Below are 19388 nucleotides of genomic sequence, written 5' to 3'. Positions count from 1 at the left end.
GTGGTTGAAGATATCCCTCTAGTGTGCGGGGCTGTTCTTTGGCAAAGTGGGTGGGTTATATCCTTCCTGTTTGGCCCTGTCCGGGGTATCATCGGATGGGGCCACAGTGTCTCCTGACCCCTCCTGTCTCGCTCCAGTATTTAAGTGCTATGTCGGGTGCTAGTGCGTTAGTTTATACCTGAGTACTTCTTCCTGTCTTAGTCCAGTGTCCTGTGTGAAGTATGCTCTCTCTAATTCTCTCGTCTCTCTTTCTTTCTCCTCTCGGAGAACCTGAGCCCTAGGACCATACGTCAGGACTATCGGGCATGATGACTCCTTGCTGTCCCCAGTCCCTGGCCTTGCTCTATTCCAGTTTCAACGTTCTGCCTGCGGTTATGGAACCCCTACCTGTCCCAGACCGCTGTGTTTTCAACTCTTAATTGATCGCTATGAAACCAACTACATTTATTCCTGATTATTATTTGACCATGCTTTGTCATTTAAACATTTTGAAAATCTTCGCTCTCTTAATTCTCTCCTTCTCTCTTCTTTCTCCTCTCCTGAGACCTGAGCCCTAGACCATACGTCAGGACTACCGGGCATGATGACTCCTTGCTTCCCCAGTCTCACCTGGCCTTGCGCTATTCCAGTTTCAACTGTTCTGCCTGCGGTTATGAACCGCCACCTGTCCCAGACCGCTGTTTTTCAACTCTTAATGACGCGCTATGAAAGCCAACTGAAAATTATTCATGATTATTTGACCATGCTTGTCACTTGTGAACATTTGCTTGATATGTTCTTTATATCTCCACCCGGCACAGCCAGAAGAGACTGGCCACCCCTCATAGCCGGTTCCTCTCTTTTCTTCCTTTTGGCCTTTCTAGGGTTTCCTAGCCACCTGCTTTAACGCCTGCTTGCTTTTGGGTTTTAGCTGGGTTCGTACAGCACTTCGATATAGCTAGAAGTACGAATTGTAAAAATAACTTACTGATTATTGAAAGAGAAACTTCCTTTCTCAAACTGTCGTTGTAAGAGGACCATGTTAAGTCCTTAGTGATGTGGACACCAAGGAACAGAGCCCATATCCAGGCACATTACGTTAATTACAACTTTTCTACAGTCATGTCCACAAAAACACTACAGTGAATACTACTGTAAAGTCTGCAAAAACACTACAATGAATACTATARTATGTAAATATAGTAATACTACAGTCTTTATACAATAATATAGAGTATCAGATAAGTTGTAATTAACCATCATGTGCCTCTTTGGTAGCGTGGACTAAAGTTAACCCCTGCTATGCGTGTGACTGGGGGACTAGAACACTGACTGGCCTGGCCCTTCTGCTTAGAGGTGAGGAGGGAGGGAGGGATGGAGAGCAAAAGAGAGAGAGAGAGGTAGAGATAGATAGAGATAAAAATAGGGTGAGAGAGAGCAAGAGAGAGAGACATAAAAAGAGGGTGAGAGAGAGAGGGGGATCAACTTCTCATCCAGTCTTTGCCATAGCAAGGATTGTAAGTAGCTTATTCCGCAAAGCGTCCTGCATGTAATCAGTCCGTTTTCATGATTTGTTATTTCATTTTTTGCCGGTTAACATCGCTGCAGCCTCATGTAGCCAGGGAACAGAAGATTTAGTTCCAAAATAGAGTCAGACTGGAGAGAATCTGTCCGGCTCACCATTAGCAAGAACTTATCAAACCCCTTAAAACGGCATCAGATTTATAGTACCGCCACATAAATATTATTCCCTGCTTTTTCTCTGTGAGGAGAAATCAGGTGAAAACGCTTTTGACGTAGAAATTATATAATAATCACTTGTAGAACTGCACTGACATTCTGTTGCATGAAAGCCTTGCATAAACACCAACATTGCAACAAGGAGGAAAGGCAACTCACAGGACTTAGTGAGGCCAGGGGTTTTCAAACCTCTCCAYGKGGACCCCCAGCGGTTCCATGTATTTTAAGGAGAAGTTTATCTATAATTCCATGCATAACACTTGTATCTTTTATCAATGTTTATTATGAGTATTTCTCTAATTTGATGTGGCTCTCTGCAYTTTCACCGGATGTTTGTTTGAGACAATGCATTTCTGAACACCAATTTCAAATGAGGTTTTTGGACATAAAGATGAACCTTATCGAACAAAACACACATTTATTGTCTAACATGGAGTCCTRGGAGTGCCATCCGGTGAAAATCATCAAATGTTAGTGATTAATTTTAACGCTATTTCTGAGTTTTGTGACACCTCTCCTTCTTTGGAAAATGGCTGTATGTTTTTCCTTGACTTGGCGCTGACCTAACATAATCGCAAGGTGTGCTTTGGCCGTAAAGCCTTTTTGAAGTCAGACACTGTGGCTGGATTAACGAGAAGTTYATCTTTAAAATGGTGTATAATACTTGTATGTTTGAGGAATTTTAATTATGAGATTTCTGTTGTTTTGAATTTGGCGCCCTGCAATTTCACTGGCTAGCGTCCCGCTAGCGTCCCAAATATCCCAGAGAAGTTTTAACTATTCCTAAACTAGCATACCTGATTCAACTTGTCAACTAATCATTAATCCCTTGAATAAGTGAATCAGGAGAGATAGTTGAGGGCTACAACAATATTGTGAAACGTCGATTGCAACGCACAGGTAGAAGGTAAACGTGCTCCTGCAGGTTACCGCTGGATTTCTTAAAATCAAAAAATCWAATGTTATTTGTCASATGCGATGAATACAACAGGTGTAGACCTTACCGTGAAATGTTTCCTTACAAACCCTTAAACAACAATGCAGTTTTAAGAAAAATAAGAGTTGAGAAAAATATTTACTAAATAAACGAAGGGAAAAAATTTAAGGCGTTCTTGGGCACAGGGACTATGGTGGTCTGCTTGAAACGTAGTTATTACAGACTCGGCCAGGGACAGGTTAAAAAAGTCAGTGACGACACTTGCAAGTTGGTCAGAGTACACGTCCTGGTAATCCGCCTGGCCTTGTGGATGTTGACCTTTATAAAGGGGTCCCGAGTGGCGTGGCAATCTAAGGCACTGCATCTCAGTGCTTGAGGTGTCACTACAGACCCTGGCTTGATTCCAGGCTGTATCACAACTGGCTGTAATTGTGAGTCCCATAGGGCGGCGCACAATTGGCCCAGCTTTGTTTAGGTTAGGGTTTGGCCGTGGTAGGCTGTCATCGTAATTCATTTGTTATTTAACTGACTTGCCTAGTTAAATAAAGGTTAAATAACATTGGCTACAACAAGCGTGATCACACAGTTGTCCAGAACAGCTGGTGCTCTCATGCATGCTTTCGTTTTGCTGCCTTGAAGCGCGCATAGAAGTMATTTAGCTCGTCTGGTAGACTTGTGTCACTGGGAAGTTTGCAGCTGGGCTTCCCTTTGTAGTCCGTAATAGTTTGCAAGCCTTCAATTTTAGTCCTGTAGTTATGCTTTTAAATATACTTAAGTATCAAAAGTAGATGTAATTGCTCAAACATACTTAAGTATTGAAAGTAAAAGTAAAAGTATAAATAATTTCAAATTATTTATATTGAGCAAACCAGACTGCAACATTTTCTTGTTTTGTTTAGTGAGTCCGCCAGATCAAAGGCAATAGGATGACCAGGGATGTTCTCTTGATACAGTAAGTGCATGAATTTGASTATTTTCCTGTCCTGCTAGCCATTCAAAATGTAACGACTACTTTTGGTTGTCAGGGAAAATGTATGGAGTAAAAAGTATATTATTTTCTTTAGGAATGTAGTGAAGTAAAAGTAAAAGTTGTCAAAAATATATATTGTAAAGTAAAGTACAGGTACCCCAAAAAAACTACTTAAGTACTGTAGTACTTTAAAGTATTTTTACTTCAGTACTTTACACCACTGACTTCCTTAATATTTGATTTTGCGCACCAACTGTTATTGTCAAATAGACACAGACCACCAACCCTTGTCTTACCCCAGCTGTTCTGTCTTGCCGATGCACGGAAAAAACAGGCAACTGTATATTAAACCATGAAGCTGATTAATAAAAAAAGACTTATTAGAATATAAGAATATAGAARCAGTAGGCCTATATTTCATTCAAACGTTTCACCTTATGAGGTTCTACTAGGATTACATATGGAAATGTTTTAAGATTGTCATACCATGGATCATTTAGCTATTTGATTTTGAATTGTAGGTCGCCTTTATGTATAATTTTTTTTTATACAAAATCATTTGATAAAATATTGAATTTGGCCTTTACCACTATAGCCCATAAAAATTAATGGCAACAAAAAAAAGACAGTCAAAAAATAAATCATAAGGAATAAGGTTTTGAAGTGTCTGTCTTATATCTAGGAGATATATATCTAGGAGATAAAAGAAAGCTCCGGAAATATATACAGTGTATTGGGAAAGTATTCATACCTCTTGACTTTTTCCACATTTTGGTATGTTATAGCCTTATTCTAAAATTGATTAAATAGTTTTTGCCCTCATCAATCTACACACAATACCCCATAATGACAAAGCAAAAACATTTTGAAAAAAACATTTTTGGACATTTATTAATTAAAATAAAACGGAAATATGACATTTACATAAGTATTCAGACCCTTTACAACTACTTTGTTGAAGCACCTTTGGCAGCGATTACAGCCTTGAATCTTCTTGGGTATGACGCTACAAGCTTGGCACACCTGTATTTGGGGAGTTTCTCCCATTCTTCTCTGCAGATCCTTTCAAGCTCTGTCAGGTTGGATGGGGAGCGTCACTGCACAGCTATTTTCAGGTCTCTCCAGAGATGTTYGATCAGGTTCAAGTCCAGGCTCTGGCTGGGCCACTCAAGGACATTCAGAGACTTGTCCTGAAACYACTCCTGCATTGTCTTGGCTGTGTGCTTAGGATCATTGTCCTGTTGGAAGGTGAACCTTCGCCACAGTCTAAGGTCCTGAGCGCTCTGGAGCAGGTTTTCATCAAGGATCACTCTGTACTTTGCTCCGTTCATCTTTCCCTAGATCCTGACTAGTTTGCCGCTGAAAAACATCCCCGCAGCATGAYGCTGCCACCACCATGCTTCACCGTAGGGATGGTGCCAGGTCTCCTCCCGACGTGACSCTTGGCATTCAGGCCAAAGAGTTCAATCTTGGTTTCATCAGACCAGAAAATCTTGTTTCTCGTGGTCTGAGAGATTTTTAGGTSCCTTTTGGCAAACTTTACTGAGGAGTGGCTTCCGTCTGGCCACTCTACCATAAAACCCTGATTGGTGGAGTACTGCAGAGATGGTTGTCCTTTTAGAAGGTTCTCCCATCTCCACAGAGGAGCTCTGGAGCTCTGTCAGTGTGACCATCGGGTTCTTGGTCACCTCCCTGACCAAGGCCCTTCTCCCCCGATTGCTCAATTTGGCSGGGTGGCCAGCTCTAGGAAGAGTCTTGRTGGTTCCAAACTTCTTCCTGTAAGAATGAYGGAGGCCAGTGTGTTCTTGGGGACCTTTAATGCTGCAGAAATGTTTTGCTACCCTTCTCCAGATCTGTGCCTCGTATCAATCCTGTCTCTGAGCTAAATGGACAATTCCTTCGACCTCATGGCTTGCTTTTTGCTCTGACATATACTGTCAACTGTGGGATCTTATATATACAGGTGTGTGCCTTTCCAAATCATGTCCAATCAATTGAATTTGCCACAGGTGGACTAACATCAAGTTGTAGAAACATCTCAAGGATGATCAACGGAAACAGGATGCACCTGAGTTCAATTTCGAGTCTCATTGCAAAGGGTCTGAATACTTCTGTAAATAAGGTATTTTTATTGATGAGGATTTTTTTTATTTAATCCATTTTCGAAGAAGGCTGTAACATAACAAAATGTAGAGGGGTCTGAATTCTTTCCAAATTCACTATGTGTTTTTTTTACACATATTTCACCCTTTATTTTCGTTGAGGTAAAACTGCCTCTTTACTTTTGTGTGGGTTACCTTGAGACGAGTCCCGTGACATTATCGTACTCATGAGAGTCTCCCCTTTCCACAGTGGGGTCATATTAGTTTGTATGCCAAACCGGTTGGACGCTAAAGAAGACTGATTTTCGGGATGTCTCATGGTCTGATAAAGACCACTGCAGCTYGACCACCTTCCACCGGGGGATGYGGAAGGCCGWCATAGGCGSATGCGGGATGTAGCCCATGCAGAAAAACKAATATCTCTAGCATAAGCTGAAGCATTTTTATGGGATTTTCTTTTTTTATGTTACTTAGTTTGACGCACGAGTGAATCAACAGACTCTTAATTAACCTCTCTAGGGGGTGTGGGACGGTAGCGTCCCCACCTAGCCAAMATCCAGTGAAATTGCAAAGCGCCAAATTCAAAAACAGAAATACTCATTATAAAGATTCATAAAACATACAAGTGTTATACATCAGTTTAAAGATKAACTTCTTGTTAATCCAACCRCTGTGTCAGATTTCAAAAAGGCTTTRCGGCGAAAKCAYACCATGCGATTATCTGAGRACAGCGCCSAGCAGACAAATCATTACAAACAGTTGCCAGCCAAGTAGAGGAGTAACACAAGTCATAAATAGCGATAAAATGTATCACTTACCTTTAATGATCTTCATATGGTTGCACTCACAAGACTCCCATTTACTCAATAAATGTTAGTTTTGTTCGATAAAGTCCCTCTTTATATCCAAAAACCTCTGTTTTGTTTGCGCGTTTTGTTCAGTAATCCACAGGCTCAAAGGCAGTCAAAACAGGCAGACGAAAAATCCGAAAAGTATCAGTAGAGTTCGTAGAAACATGTCAAACGATGTTTATAATCAACTCTCAGGTTGTTTTTAGTCATAATAATCAATAATATTTCAACCGGACAAAAGCTTCGTCAATATAAAAGGAAAAGAAGGAAGGCGCGCTCTCGGTCGTGCGCATGAAAAACCTCTGGGACACTGCAGTGTCCACTCATTCAGAGTGGTCTTACTCCCTCATTTTTCAGAATGCAAGACAGTAACTCATTTGATCTATAGGATCCTCAAGCTGTGGCAGTATTGGTTGTGTGAAGACCATGGAAGAAGAAGAATATTTCATTGTAGAGCACATTTCCCATGCTCAATGWGCATAAGAAAACTAAAAACAACAACAAAAACAGCAACAATACATCAAAACGTTTTTAAAAAACGATCACAATAGATCAAAACATTACCCGCTAATGCAAAATATACTTTACACAGATTAAGAAATCAAACCTTAAAAGCTAGCTTGAATGGGTAGGTCTTTAGTTATTTTTTAAACGAGGGAATTGAATGTGTTTATGTCGTTTTCTTTTACATTTCTCAGCAGTCATATGTAGTTAACGCCAAATACACTCACAGTTCTGCAAACAACAGCAGATCTGCATGACCTGAAAATGTAATCTTGTAAATAAACAACAGCAAATTCTAGGACATACTGCAGCTAGTTTCCAAGTCAGAAGGACAGGGCATGGAAGTAGATGTAGTTGTTTTTTGTTGTTGTCAGCGAATACCAATACAAGCACAAATATTTTCCAAGTACTGTGTATGTGTGTGTGTTGGAAGGAGGGTGGGGGTTGTGTGAACTACCTAACTACCTAACTACCTATGTTGTGTTCCTACCTGGAGACGACGAGGGGCAGAATGAGCATCTTCAACATCCTCATCAGGAGCTCTCCAGGAAACTGGAAGTACATCACCTCCTACATAAACACAGAGAAGACAAACAGAGCAGGATGTTAGTTAGGGTAGATAGGTAGATAGACCTACTGTAAATATTGGGTAGGCTTACTGTAGTTAGGCATTTTGGATTTACCACACTGTAAAAAGCCAACTTMACCAATTCCTAAAGAATAAAGGCAGTAATGTACACGAAAGGTAAAAACACACTTAATGAGACCACCATCAGACCAACTCCTTGAATGGCCTACTCCGTGAAGTTTGCATATGTGTAAAAAAAAAAAAACACTACGTTGCTCAAAACATGTTTTTACCCTTAAGTGTGTGTACATTACTGTATTTATATGTCAGATATTGTTTTTCAACAGGAAAAGTATATATGTTTTTATTGCTGGAGTGCGTATTGAAGTATTTTAAAGTGGTGTTTCAAATGAGCACATTGTGGTTCTAAATTACTCAGCAACATAAAATGATCCCCTTTAAAACTTCAGTGGCAAGTTACATTGTGATACGAATGGGAATATTCAATCCAGATAAACAATTAAATAGGCATCTGTTAGTAAATACCTGAGAGGTGGATGTTCTATCATCTGTTCTACTGTATTTACCAAGACGGGAGGTGTTTACAATTCCTTAGGATGTGGATGTGAGGAGGATAGAGAGAGGGATGGTTGGGGGGATGGAGAGTAGTGGGAGAAAAAAAATTATTAGGAACAGAGAGGTGTGGAGAGATAGAGAGAAGGTTTTGAGAGAGAGAGAGAGAGAGAGAGAGAGGAAGGGAGAGAGAGGGATGAATTCAAACACAATACGTCTGAGAGATGATAACAGCTTTAGAAAGAGCTTTAGCTGTTGTTTAATATTGGGAAGGAAGAGGGGGCGGAAAGACAGGAGGAGAGGGAGATTAGATCAGGATCACTRCAGTCAAATGGCGGGCTGATTAGTAGTGAGTGTGTGTGTGTCACGGGTGAGAGAGACACACACACAGCTGGTATCAGGCCCTGGCATTTGCCGAACACAGGTGGCACATGCACACACTGCCCCAAKTATAACCACCTAATCCCAATAAATGAAACACCCAGTGACATTTTGGGAGGTTGATCATATCATAACCAATAAAGTATCGCTATACAACACCTGAAGGGTCATCTTGTATTTAATATCATGCAATACATCTGTTGCATGATAGCAGGACAGCAAAATGGGAGGGAAAATGGACCGGGGTTAGGGTTCAGAGGGTTTTACAATAATTGTGTGGAGATCTCGATTTGGGAAGATTAGTTTGAGCCAGTTGCTCTGAAGCCTTGTTTACACTGCAGGTGTTAATGCTCAAATCAGTTTTGTTTTTCAAATGCGTTTTGGAAACTGACTGTCCAAACAACAAGTTACACGTGACCAATCCAGATTTATGTGTGTTCAGACAGCAGTCATTTGCTGACACGGCTACGCTAGTTGTCATAGTAACGACGGGTGTGTTCAAACAAGTCCTTTTTTGGCTAGCCACAGCAGTCAACTAGCTATCTGTKTAGCATTCAAGCACATTCACACATTTGTTTGTAAAGAATTAGCAAGCTAGTTAGCTACCACATGTTCTTGTCAAACTGTCAACAGAGTAGCTAGCAAGCAACAAGATATGCCAAATAACAGTCTACCACTTGAGGGCAAATAAATCCGATTTGACCATTCAGACACGAGGGTGGCAGGTAGCCTAGTCGTTAAGAGTGTAGGGCCAGTAACTGAAAGGTTGCTAGTTTGAATCCCCGAGCCGACTAAGTGAAAATCTGTCAATGTGCCCTTGAGAAAGTCACTTAAAACTTCTTATCCGGTGAAATTGCAGAGCACGAAATTCAAACGACAGTATTATAAATATTTAACTTTCATAAAATCACAAGTGTAATACATCAAAATAAAGCTTAACTTGTCAGATTTCAAAAAGGCTTTACCGCGAAAGCAATGAAAAACATATTTCAACCAGGCAGGTGCGACACGAAAGTCAGAAATAGCGATATAAAAAGTGCCTTACCTTTGATGATCTTCTTCTGTTGGCACTCCAAAAGGTCCCAGTTACATTACAAATGGTCCTTTTGTTCAAAAATGTCCTTCTTTATATCCATAAAAACACAGTTTAGCTGGCGCGCTTCAGTCAATAATCAACCCAGTTTCCCTCCATCAAAATGCATACAAAATGAATCCCAAACGTTACTAACAAACTTTTCCAAACAAGTCAAACAACGTTTATAATCCAACCTTAGGTACCCTAATATGTAAATAAACRATMAAATKTAAGACGGAGAATCGTTATTGTCTTTACYGGAGAAAAATACCAAAGAMCGCGCTCTCTTCCACGCGCTTGGAAACACTACAGCCAAAATGGGAGCCACCTAGAAAAACTAAACTTTCTGGCAAATTTTTCCAAAAACCAGCCTGAAACTCTTTCTAARGACTGTTGACATCTAGTGGAAGCCCTAGGACCTGCAATCTGGGAGGACTTGGCCTTATAATAAAAGTGATAGCCATTGAAAATAGGGGTATCAGTTCTGTTATACTCACATACATAATTTTAACAGTTTTAGAGTTTTCTATCCAAATCTACCAATTATATGCATATCCTAGCTTCTGGGCCTGAGTAACAGGCAGTTTACTGTGGGCACGCTTTTCATCCGGACATCAAAATACTGCCCCCTACCCAAGAGAGGTTAATCCTAACTGCTCCAGTAAATCGCTCTGGATAAGAGTGTCTGCTAAATGACATAAATGTGAAGTTGTATGGCCAGGAATCAGATTAGTATCTGCTTTCAAACAACATACGAAGATGGCTTGAAATATCCGATTCGATGTGCTTTTGGGCTGTTCAGACTACAGGAAAAAGAACCGACTCAAATATGCATAAAAATGTGATTTTAGTGACTTCAAACTGCCAGAGTGAACAAGGCTTAAAAGCAGTGACATCACAGTCTCTCAAATKAAGCAAATTATTAATCTGGTTAATTATATTAGACGATCCTTTYGCTATAGGCTAGTTTTAGGTGGCGGGAAAAAAGGTATATAAACCATTCCCATCTCTCAGTGTGAGAAACAGGAGACATACAACACAAACAAACATTCAATTGTTCCTCCCTCTACCTCAACAATGTGTATACTTTGTATGGTTTGTTTTTTTGCGCTAGTGCAGAACAAACCATTGYCGGTTTGAGAAATAACCTTCAAGACAGTGGAGGGGGAGAGTAGGGGYGGTGTTATGTTGTGTGCAACCAATCCACTTACTCCCCCACTCCCATTCCCTATGACGACATGGCTACACCCCCAGGACCTCCTCCACCTCCAGTACTCTACTTTCTCCTACCCACTCTACCTCACAGCAGAGAGAGGGGATAGAAAACCAACTCTCATAACAAATAATAGTATAATATTGGTTACCCCTCAAACATTTCCTTTGCTTCCCCTCCATAGTACAACATTAGTCTAATCCATGTAAAATAGCTACTGGATTCACTGTGACTCTGTAGCTGCGTTTAGACAAGTAGCCCAATTCAACAACAACAAAAAATCACTCATTGTTTTTTTGACCAATCAGATAAGCTCTGAAAAATATCTGAYGTGATTAGTCAAAAGACCAATTGGTGAAAGAAAGATCAGAATTGGGCTGCCTGTCTAAACACAGACAGGCAGCCAAACACAGACAGGCAGCCTTGTGTCTGTGTTTGAAGAGGCCTTGGGAGGGTTTTGGTTTTTCTGTTAGAAGTAGTTCCTGAAAAGCTACTCTTCTGTCTAAGAATCTTGGCCAAAACGTGCCTGTTCAAGGGTGCTGTATTTCTGCTCGACCTGGTGGAGCTCTATCTGCAGTACTACAAGTGTCTTCAAAATATCCAGCATTTCTTTCGTTTATATGACTGACCAAGTGGGAAGTTGCTTCCCACTGTGTTCTCCTAGGCTGCGTTTATACGGGCAGCCTAATTCGGATCTTTGGCATTAAATGATMTTTTTGACSAATCAGATCAGATCTTTTACCAATAATTTGGCAAAAGATCAGAATTTTGCTGCATATGTAAACTCTGTGAGTAGCAATTGTGTTCAAGAGAACACCGTGAGTAGCAACTAGCCAGAAGGTAGGAATGGAGCACAAAGCTCAGTAAAAACAACCAACAACATCCCACTTGGTCAGTCATATAAACGAAGGAAGTGCTGGATATTTTGGAAGGCCATCTCGAAGAAACGTGTMATTCCACCACGAGCAGAAATACAGCACCTTTGAACAGGCATGTTTTTGGTAAAAAATTGAGACAGAAGAGTAGCTATTGAGGAACTACTTCAACAGAAAACCAAAACCCTCCCAAAGGCACCATTAGATGCCTCTTGAATTCCACTTTGTTGATTTTCCCATCATATTCTCCTAAGTCTCCTCTTCCACTTATATGACAGCACCAGAGATAAYGTTTTTTTKGGGGGGGGGATCTTTTTGGGACTAATGTTTAGAACATATGGAATGTTCAAAGAAAACCAACTAGGATGTTTAATGTCAGTAATGAGTAGCTCTTATCACCATCACTACTACTGTAAACCGAAGCCATTTCCTTCTCCTTGTTCTCTTATCCACCAGTCTAATGGATCTTTAAATGGTTGCAATGTTGTGGTATTATCAGAGCTTCAGACTCTTATCAAATATACTACTTTGACAAAATCCACTCGGTCTCGTGGGCTACATACAGACGGTAACTGCTGGAAGAGATATCCATGTTTTGTAACTTCATATTATTTTGTCCCCAGGAAACCCTYCTTTTCCAATTTGGGATATTATTTTCTGCAAAGTTTGTCATCTCCATAGATGTACACAGTTGTTTTTCCTTCTTGAATTATACACTGAGTATATCAAACATTAGGAACACCTTCCTAATATTGAGTTGCACCCCAACTTTTGCCCTCAGAACAGCCTCAATTCGCCGGTGCATGGAGTCTACAAGGTGTCAAAAGCGTTCCACATGGTTGCTGGCCCATGTTGACTCCAATGCTTCTCACAGTTGTGTCAAGTTGGCTGGATGTCCTTCGGGTGGTGGACCATTCTTGATACACACAGGAAGCTGTTGAGCGTTAAAAATCCAGCAGCGTTGCAGTTCTTGAAACAAACCGGTGCGCCTGGCATACCACGTACAAAGGCACTTAAATCTTTTGTCACATACACAATCCATGTCTCAATTGCCTCAAGGCTTAAAAATCCTTCTTGAACCCGTCTCCTCTCCTTCATCTACACTGATTGAAGTGGATTTAGCAAGTGACATCAATAAGGGATCATAGCTTTCACCTGGATTCACCTGGTCACTCTGTCATATTTTGTGCACTCAGTGTACATTCTAAATCATGTATAATGTCACATAACCAATTATTCATACACTCCTGTTTTATTACGTCAATCATTGAAATTACATGATACCAGTACACCGGTACACAATGTAATAAGACAGTCACTAAGAACAAACAGTCAATGTTCATTTTCATAACCCACAGGGCTGGTGGATTGTCACGCCCCCCATGTGTAAAATTAGCACAGCCGATTGTGTGTCGTAATTACCTTTGTATATTTAATTTGAACAGAATGCCCTCAAAATGAACTTAGTCCAATTTCAATGTATTCTGTTCTTTATCTGATAAACCAGCGAATRCCATTCTTGAAGCTGGTCTAGCGGGTAACTCTGCAGCTCCCCACCTCTCTGTATYCCCCTGTCTTATTCAAATCTATCTCTGTCCAAATCAAGTGAATATACCTTTTCAACAAATATTGAAAAGAAAAAAAACAGGGAAGGACAGCAGTCTGCTGCTCTTATAGCCCATCTATGTGATTCACAGCTAAGCCTCCACAGCCACAGCGACAGCCACTGACAGACTTCATCTCGCAAATATGGAGCGCGGCTGATGAGACGATGTTTACTTTGAAAACAAACACGTACAGGACAAGTGAAGCCAAACGAATCAATAGGGACAGGATCGGAGAGCATTACCCGACAGCATGAATCACTGGATGAGTTGTGTTTGGAAAAGTTTGAACATTAACATCATTTTTTAACTGAGTATGCCAGCTATTTTGTAAACAGAAAATGTGTCTCTTTTCATAAGTCAGTCTGATCGGTGTCATCCTAGAGACAAAACCGTGATCTAGCCTCAGGTCTAGCCACTAAGCAACAGCAGCMAATGGCACTGCGACATTAAAGAGCAGAGAGGCTTTGTTGGATAGTCTGTATTCAGCAACAGCTTATAGAGCGATCTCCCTCTTTCTCAACCCCCTCGGCTCTCTGCACCCACCTCAGCGCTCACACACCTACAACATAAGTGTGTGTGGTAATTCACAATTCAATCCCAGTGTTGAGGTTGGTATTGTCACTTGGTAGTACAAGACGGTGGTCGTTTTTTTTCACATGGTAGGACAACAGCTGTGTTCGAGGAGAGGTTGGTGTTAAGAAAGAGGGGAATGTTTGGGGATATTTTTGGGAGGACACAGTTCTTATGTAAGGTGTTTTTCAAGGATAGGAGGACAGGGGGACCAGCGGACAGGGAGAAGAGGGGGCAGCAGAGTAGTGGGTCAAGGACTTCAGGGGCACCACATTTGTAAGGAGCAGGGATTTTTTAATTTTTTATTTAACTAGGCAAGTCAGTTAAGAACAAATTCTTATTTACAATGACAGCCTAGGAACAGTGGGTGAACAGCCTTTGTTCAGGAGGAGAACGACAGATTTCTACCTAGTCAGCTCGGGGAATTGATCTAGCAACCTTTCGGTTACTGGCCCAATGCTCTAACCACTAGGCTACCTGTCGTGGGGTGGGGGTGTTGGGGGGTAAGGGAACAGGAGACCCAGGGTGTTTCAGGTCAACAGAGGAGTGGTAACTGTAGCGGAGGTGTAAAGGAACAGGTCCTAATGGGATGGTGGGAATGACTATTGAAGGAAGGGTACTATTGAAGGAAGGGTACTATTGAAGGGAGGGTGTTGGTTGGTTGAGGGAACAGGACACCCCGCGGGTGTTAGTTTTGACACTGACCTGGTCGGAGAGCTGCTTGCCCCGCAGATGGAAGCCCATCATGCAGCCAATGACCACAGCCAACACAGACAGGATGAGGAGCCCGTTCTGCGCACACACATTCTTCACCCGGCCCCGCACCTCCGCAAAGTTCACCGCCATCCTGACTCTCCCGGAAAGTCCTCCACAGTCCCGGACACGGACACTCACTCCCTGGTCGGTCACTCAGTCAACCATGTGGAGCGAGTAGAGAGGCGACAGACTGGACAGCAGGAGAGGGTTGGGTGAAAGACGGAGACAAAGAGACGGGGAGAGAAGGGAGGGACTGAAAAGTGATTAAAGAGAGAAAAATAACTAAGAAGAGGAAGATCGAGATGGAAAGTGGAATAGATATAGGTTTGCAGGAGAAAGTAGTAGGGAGAAAGGCAGTTGTCCTCTCTTTGGATAAAGCACTCTAGGGGGTTTTCTGCGACTCCACGAGCTGCTCTCTCTGTCATTCCACACAGGACTAAGAACACTTTCCAGGCACACACACGTTCTCTCTCTCTCTCTCTCTCTCTCTCTCTCTCTCTCTCTCTCTCTCTCTCTCTCTCTCTCTCTCTCTCTCTCTCTCTCTCTTTCTCTCTCTCTCTTTCTCTCTCCCTCCCTCTCTCTCTCTACGGCCAGTAGGGGGCTCTAGTCTGCGACAGCTGGCAGTATTGTCCTGAGGGTTAATACACTAGATCCTATTAGGAGCGGACCGGGCCATGCTACACTGCACTGTGCTGCATTACTGGGATCTGGCAGGATTAAAGACCTACCAACAATTAGACCGAGGATTGTTCCAGCCAGGCAACTGCAAAAAAGATGGAGGAGACAACAAGAGGAGGGAAAAACCACTGGCCTTGGAAGTGGGGAGGGAAAGGAGGGGGATGTGGAGACCCATTAAGGGAGTCTAGGGAGTTTTTCCTAGCCACCGTGCTTCTACATCTGCATTGCTTGCTGCTTGGGGTTTTAGGCTGTGTTTCTGTATAGCACTTTGTGACATCGGCTGATGTAAAAAGGGCTTTATGAATACATTTGATTGATTGATTTGATTGATGAAGGATATTTTGGTTATTGATCTGTGGTGTTACACATAATGTACACATACTGCACACAGACACACAAGCAAMCACATGCTTACGCACACAGGTATGTACGCACRCACACACACATACACCACACACACACACKGACACACACACACAACAGGACGGCTGTAAGGGGACAGAAGGCAAATAATAAAGAAATGAAACACCTGCGTGTGTGTGTGATGGAGAGGGAGAGACGTACTGCTTCACACCAGGGACAAGGGAACCRGACACACTCGTGTGCTGAGCTTCGTTCCCATGACGATGTGCGTAATCAGGTAAAATGAGGCCTCCTGGATCCTCCCTGACACTGTATGTAACCACAGAGCCACTCATAGCCATTCACCCAAACCCAACAGCCACCGACAGCCATTATTAATATGGAATGTCGTTATATTGACAGTTAATACAAATAAAATAATGGAATCAAAAACTGTCTGGCTAGCTAGCTAACAAACATATTGTGCAGATATATCTACAAATGCATTGTTTTATGCAATTTTGTATCATATTTTCTGAGTTATTTTATTAAAGTTTTYCTTTACCAAGATGCATGATTTTTTGTCATGTTGCTAGGATCTCAATGTCTATTCTAAAGTTCTAACACAGGTATTCAATTATATGCCCAGCGCCCCACAGATGCCACCCTGCGACCCTGCCAGACTGTCTGGGCTGTTGGCCTGCCTTGACACACACCTGTGCAGGATTGTGAGGGAGAGGGATAGATATGTCTTAAAATTTGGCAACTTTAGATCTACTAGATGGAAACTCTAATTAGGTGTTTTCCACTCAACGCTGACAGCCCCGGACATACACACACACAAGCACAGACACACATGGTCCTCCATCGCCAGTTCCAGTTCCCTGCAGGCAGAATGTGTGTGAATTCCTGTGACATACTGAGGTACTTTATAATCCTAATCCTAGGTAAATTTAACAGGCGCACACACCTGCTACTGTTACCAAGCCTACAGCAGAGCAGACTGGGSCTGCTTCCCAAATGACACCCTATTMCCTATGTAGTGCACTACTTTTGACCAGGGCCCATAGTTAAGATGTCAAATGTATGATCATGAGGTGGCGGATGAGGGGACTGAAAAAGGTTCTCTCTCGCTCTTAATTATGAAAGCCTGCGCCAAACTTGAGGGCTTTTTCATTACAGCTCTACCTGCCTGCTCATATTTAGATTCATTTACACCCATCGCAAGATAGCACTTGATAATTACAGTAATAATAATAATAATAATAATAATAATAATAATTACAGGGGAGATTAAAAAATAGACAATAGATACCGGTATAAACCTGATGAATAAGCTACTGTAGTAGGCAATCTGAAATTGGTACATCCATTTCTGGACATTTAAATAATTTAAACAAAGTTTTTTTTTGTTATTTTTTTACTATTTTCTACATTGTAGAATAATAGTGAAGGCAACAAAACTATGAAATAACACATATGGAATCACGTTGTAACCAAAAAAGTGTTAAACGATTCAAAATATATTTTATATTGACATTCTTTAAAGTAGTCACCCTTTTCYTTGATGACAGCTTTGCACACGCTTGGCATTCTCTCAACCAGCTTCATGAGGTAGTCACCTGGAATGCATTTCGGTTAGCAGGTGTGCCTTCTTAAAAGTTCATTTGTGGAATTTATTTCCTTATTAATGCATTTGAGCCAATCAGTTGTGTTGTGGCAAGATAGAGGTGGTAAACAGAAGATAGCTCTATTTGGTAAAATACTAAGTCCATATTATGGCAAGAACAGCTCAAATAAACAAAGACAACGACAGTCCATCATTACTATAAGACATGAAGATCAGTCAATCTGGAAAATTTCAAGAACTTTGAAAGTGCAGTCACAAAAACCATCAAGCGCTATGATGAATCTGTCTCTCACGCCACAGGAATGGAAGACCCAGAGATACCTCTGCTGCAGAGGATAAATTCATTAGAGTTAACTGCACCTCAGATTACAGATCAAATAAATGCTTGCTTGGGCCAAGAAACACGAGTAATGGATATTAGACCGGTGGAAATCTGTCCTCTGGTCAGATGATTCCAAATGTGAGATTTCTGGTTCCAACTGCCGTGTCTTTGTAAGACGCARAGTAGGTGAACGGATTATCTTCGCATGTGTGGTTCCCACCATGAAGCATGGAGGAGGAGGTGTGATGGTGTTGGGGTGCTTTGCTGGTGACACTGTTGGTGACTTATTTAGAATTCAAGGCACACTTAACCTGCATGGCTACCACAGCATTCTGCAGCAATACGCCATCCCATCTGGTTTGCGCTTAGTGGGACTATAATTAGTTTTTCAACAGGAAAATGACCCAATATACCTCCAGACTGTGTAAGGGCTATTTGACCAAGGAAAGTGATGGAGTGCTGCGTCAGATGACCTGGCATTCCACAATCACCTGACCTCAATCCAATTGAGATGGTTTGGGATGAGTTGGACCACAGAGTGAAGGAAAAGCAGCCAACAAGTGCTCAGCATATGTGGGAACTCCTTCAAGACTGCTGGTGGTGCCCCGATCCTGCAGCTGAAATCACACTTTAGAAGAATGGGTCCTGGCACTTGCTGGACTTTCTTGGGTGCCCTGAAGCCTTCGTTCACAACAATTGAACCGCTCTCCTTGAAGTTCTTGATGATTCGATAAATGAATGATTTAGTTTACTGGCAGCAATATCCTTGCCTGTGAAGCCCTTTTTGTGCAAAGCAATGATGACGGCACGTGTTTCCTTGCAGGTAACCATGGCTGACAGAGGAAGAAACAATGATTCCAAGCACCATCCTCCTTTTGAAGCATCTAGTCTGTTATTTGAATTCAATCAGCATGACAGAGTGATCTCCAGCCTTGCCTCGTCAACACTCACACCATGTGTTAACGAGAGAATCACTGACATTGATGTCAGGCTGTCCTTTTGTGGCGGGGTGAAACTGTTGTTTTGGGATTCAGTTCATTTTCATGGCAAAGATTGACTTTGCCAATTAATTGCAATTCATCTGATCACTCTTCATAACATTCTGGAGTATATTGCAAATTGCCATCATACAAACTGAGGCAGCAGACTTTGTGAAAATATAATATTTGTGTCATGTTTCTCAAAACTTTTTGGCCACCACTGTACATAAATACTCAGACCCTTTATTCAGTACTTGTTGAAGCACATGTTGGCAGTGATTACAGTCTTCTTGGTATTACGCTGCAAGCTTGGAACACCTGTATTTGGGAGTTTCTCCAGAGAATCTTATTTTTCATGGTCTGAGTCCTTTAGGTGCTGTTTTGGCAAACTCCCAAGCGGGTGTTTAGTGTGCCTTTTACTGAGGAGTGGGCTTCCGTTTTGGCTTCCGTCTTGTGAAACAATTCAAAAGGGGTCTGAATACTTTCTGAATGCACTGTACTGTTACATACCAGTCAAAAGTTTGGACACACCTACTCATTCAAGGGGTTTTTTCTTTATTTTTACTATTTTCTACATTTTGTTAATAATAGTGAAGACATAAAAAACTATGAAACAAACATATGGATCATGTAGCACAAAAAAGTGTTAAAGCAATTCCATGCCGTTTTTGGCATGTCTCTGGATTGTCTGAAGCCAGCTTGTCACTCTGGAATGTCTTTTCCAGCAGTCTTTGG

The 19388-nt window shown here is 41.7% G+C and overlaps 1 protein-coding gene across 1 annotated transcript in view; it reads right to left on the bottom strand.

Annotated features, from left to right (window-relative positions):
* Positions 1-15109, bottom strand: part of LOC111979528 (excitatory amino acid transporter 5) — a 72582-nt gene extending 57473 nt beyond the window's left edge. The window contains exons 1-2 of the mRNA XM_024010123.2: positions 14651-15109; positions 7574-7653 (exon numbers count right to left, since the gene is read on the bottom strand). Coding sequence (XP_023865891.2) covers positions 7574-7653; positions 14651-14791 — 221 coding nt within the window. The 5' untranslated portion in view covers positions 14792-15109. The remainder of the gene's footprint in view (positions 1-7573; positions 7654-14650) is intronic.
* Between the last annotated feature and the right edge of the window lie 4279 nt (positions 15110-19388).

The sequence above is a fragment of the Salvelinus sp. IW2-2015 genome, linkage group LG19 (assembly GCF_002910315.2).
Source record: "Salvelinus sp. IW2-2015 linkage group LG19, ASM291031v2, whole genome shotgun sequence".
In the NCBI taxonomy this organism is placed as follows: domain Eukaryota; kingdom Metazoa; phylum Chordata; class Actinopteri; order Salmoniformes; family Salmonidae; genus Salvelinus; species Salvelinus sp. IW2-2015.
Note: the sequence above shows the minus strand (reverse complement) of the source record. Positions and strands in the feature narration are given on the sequence as shown.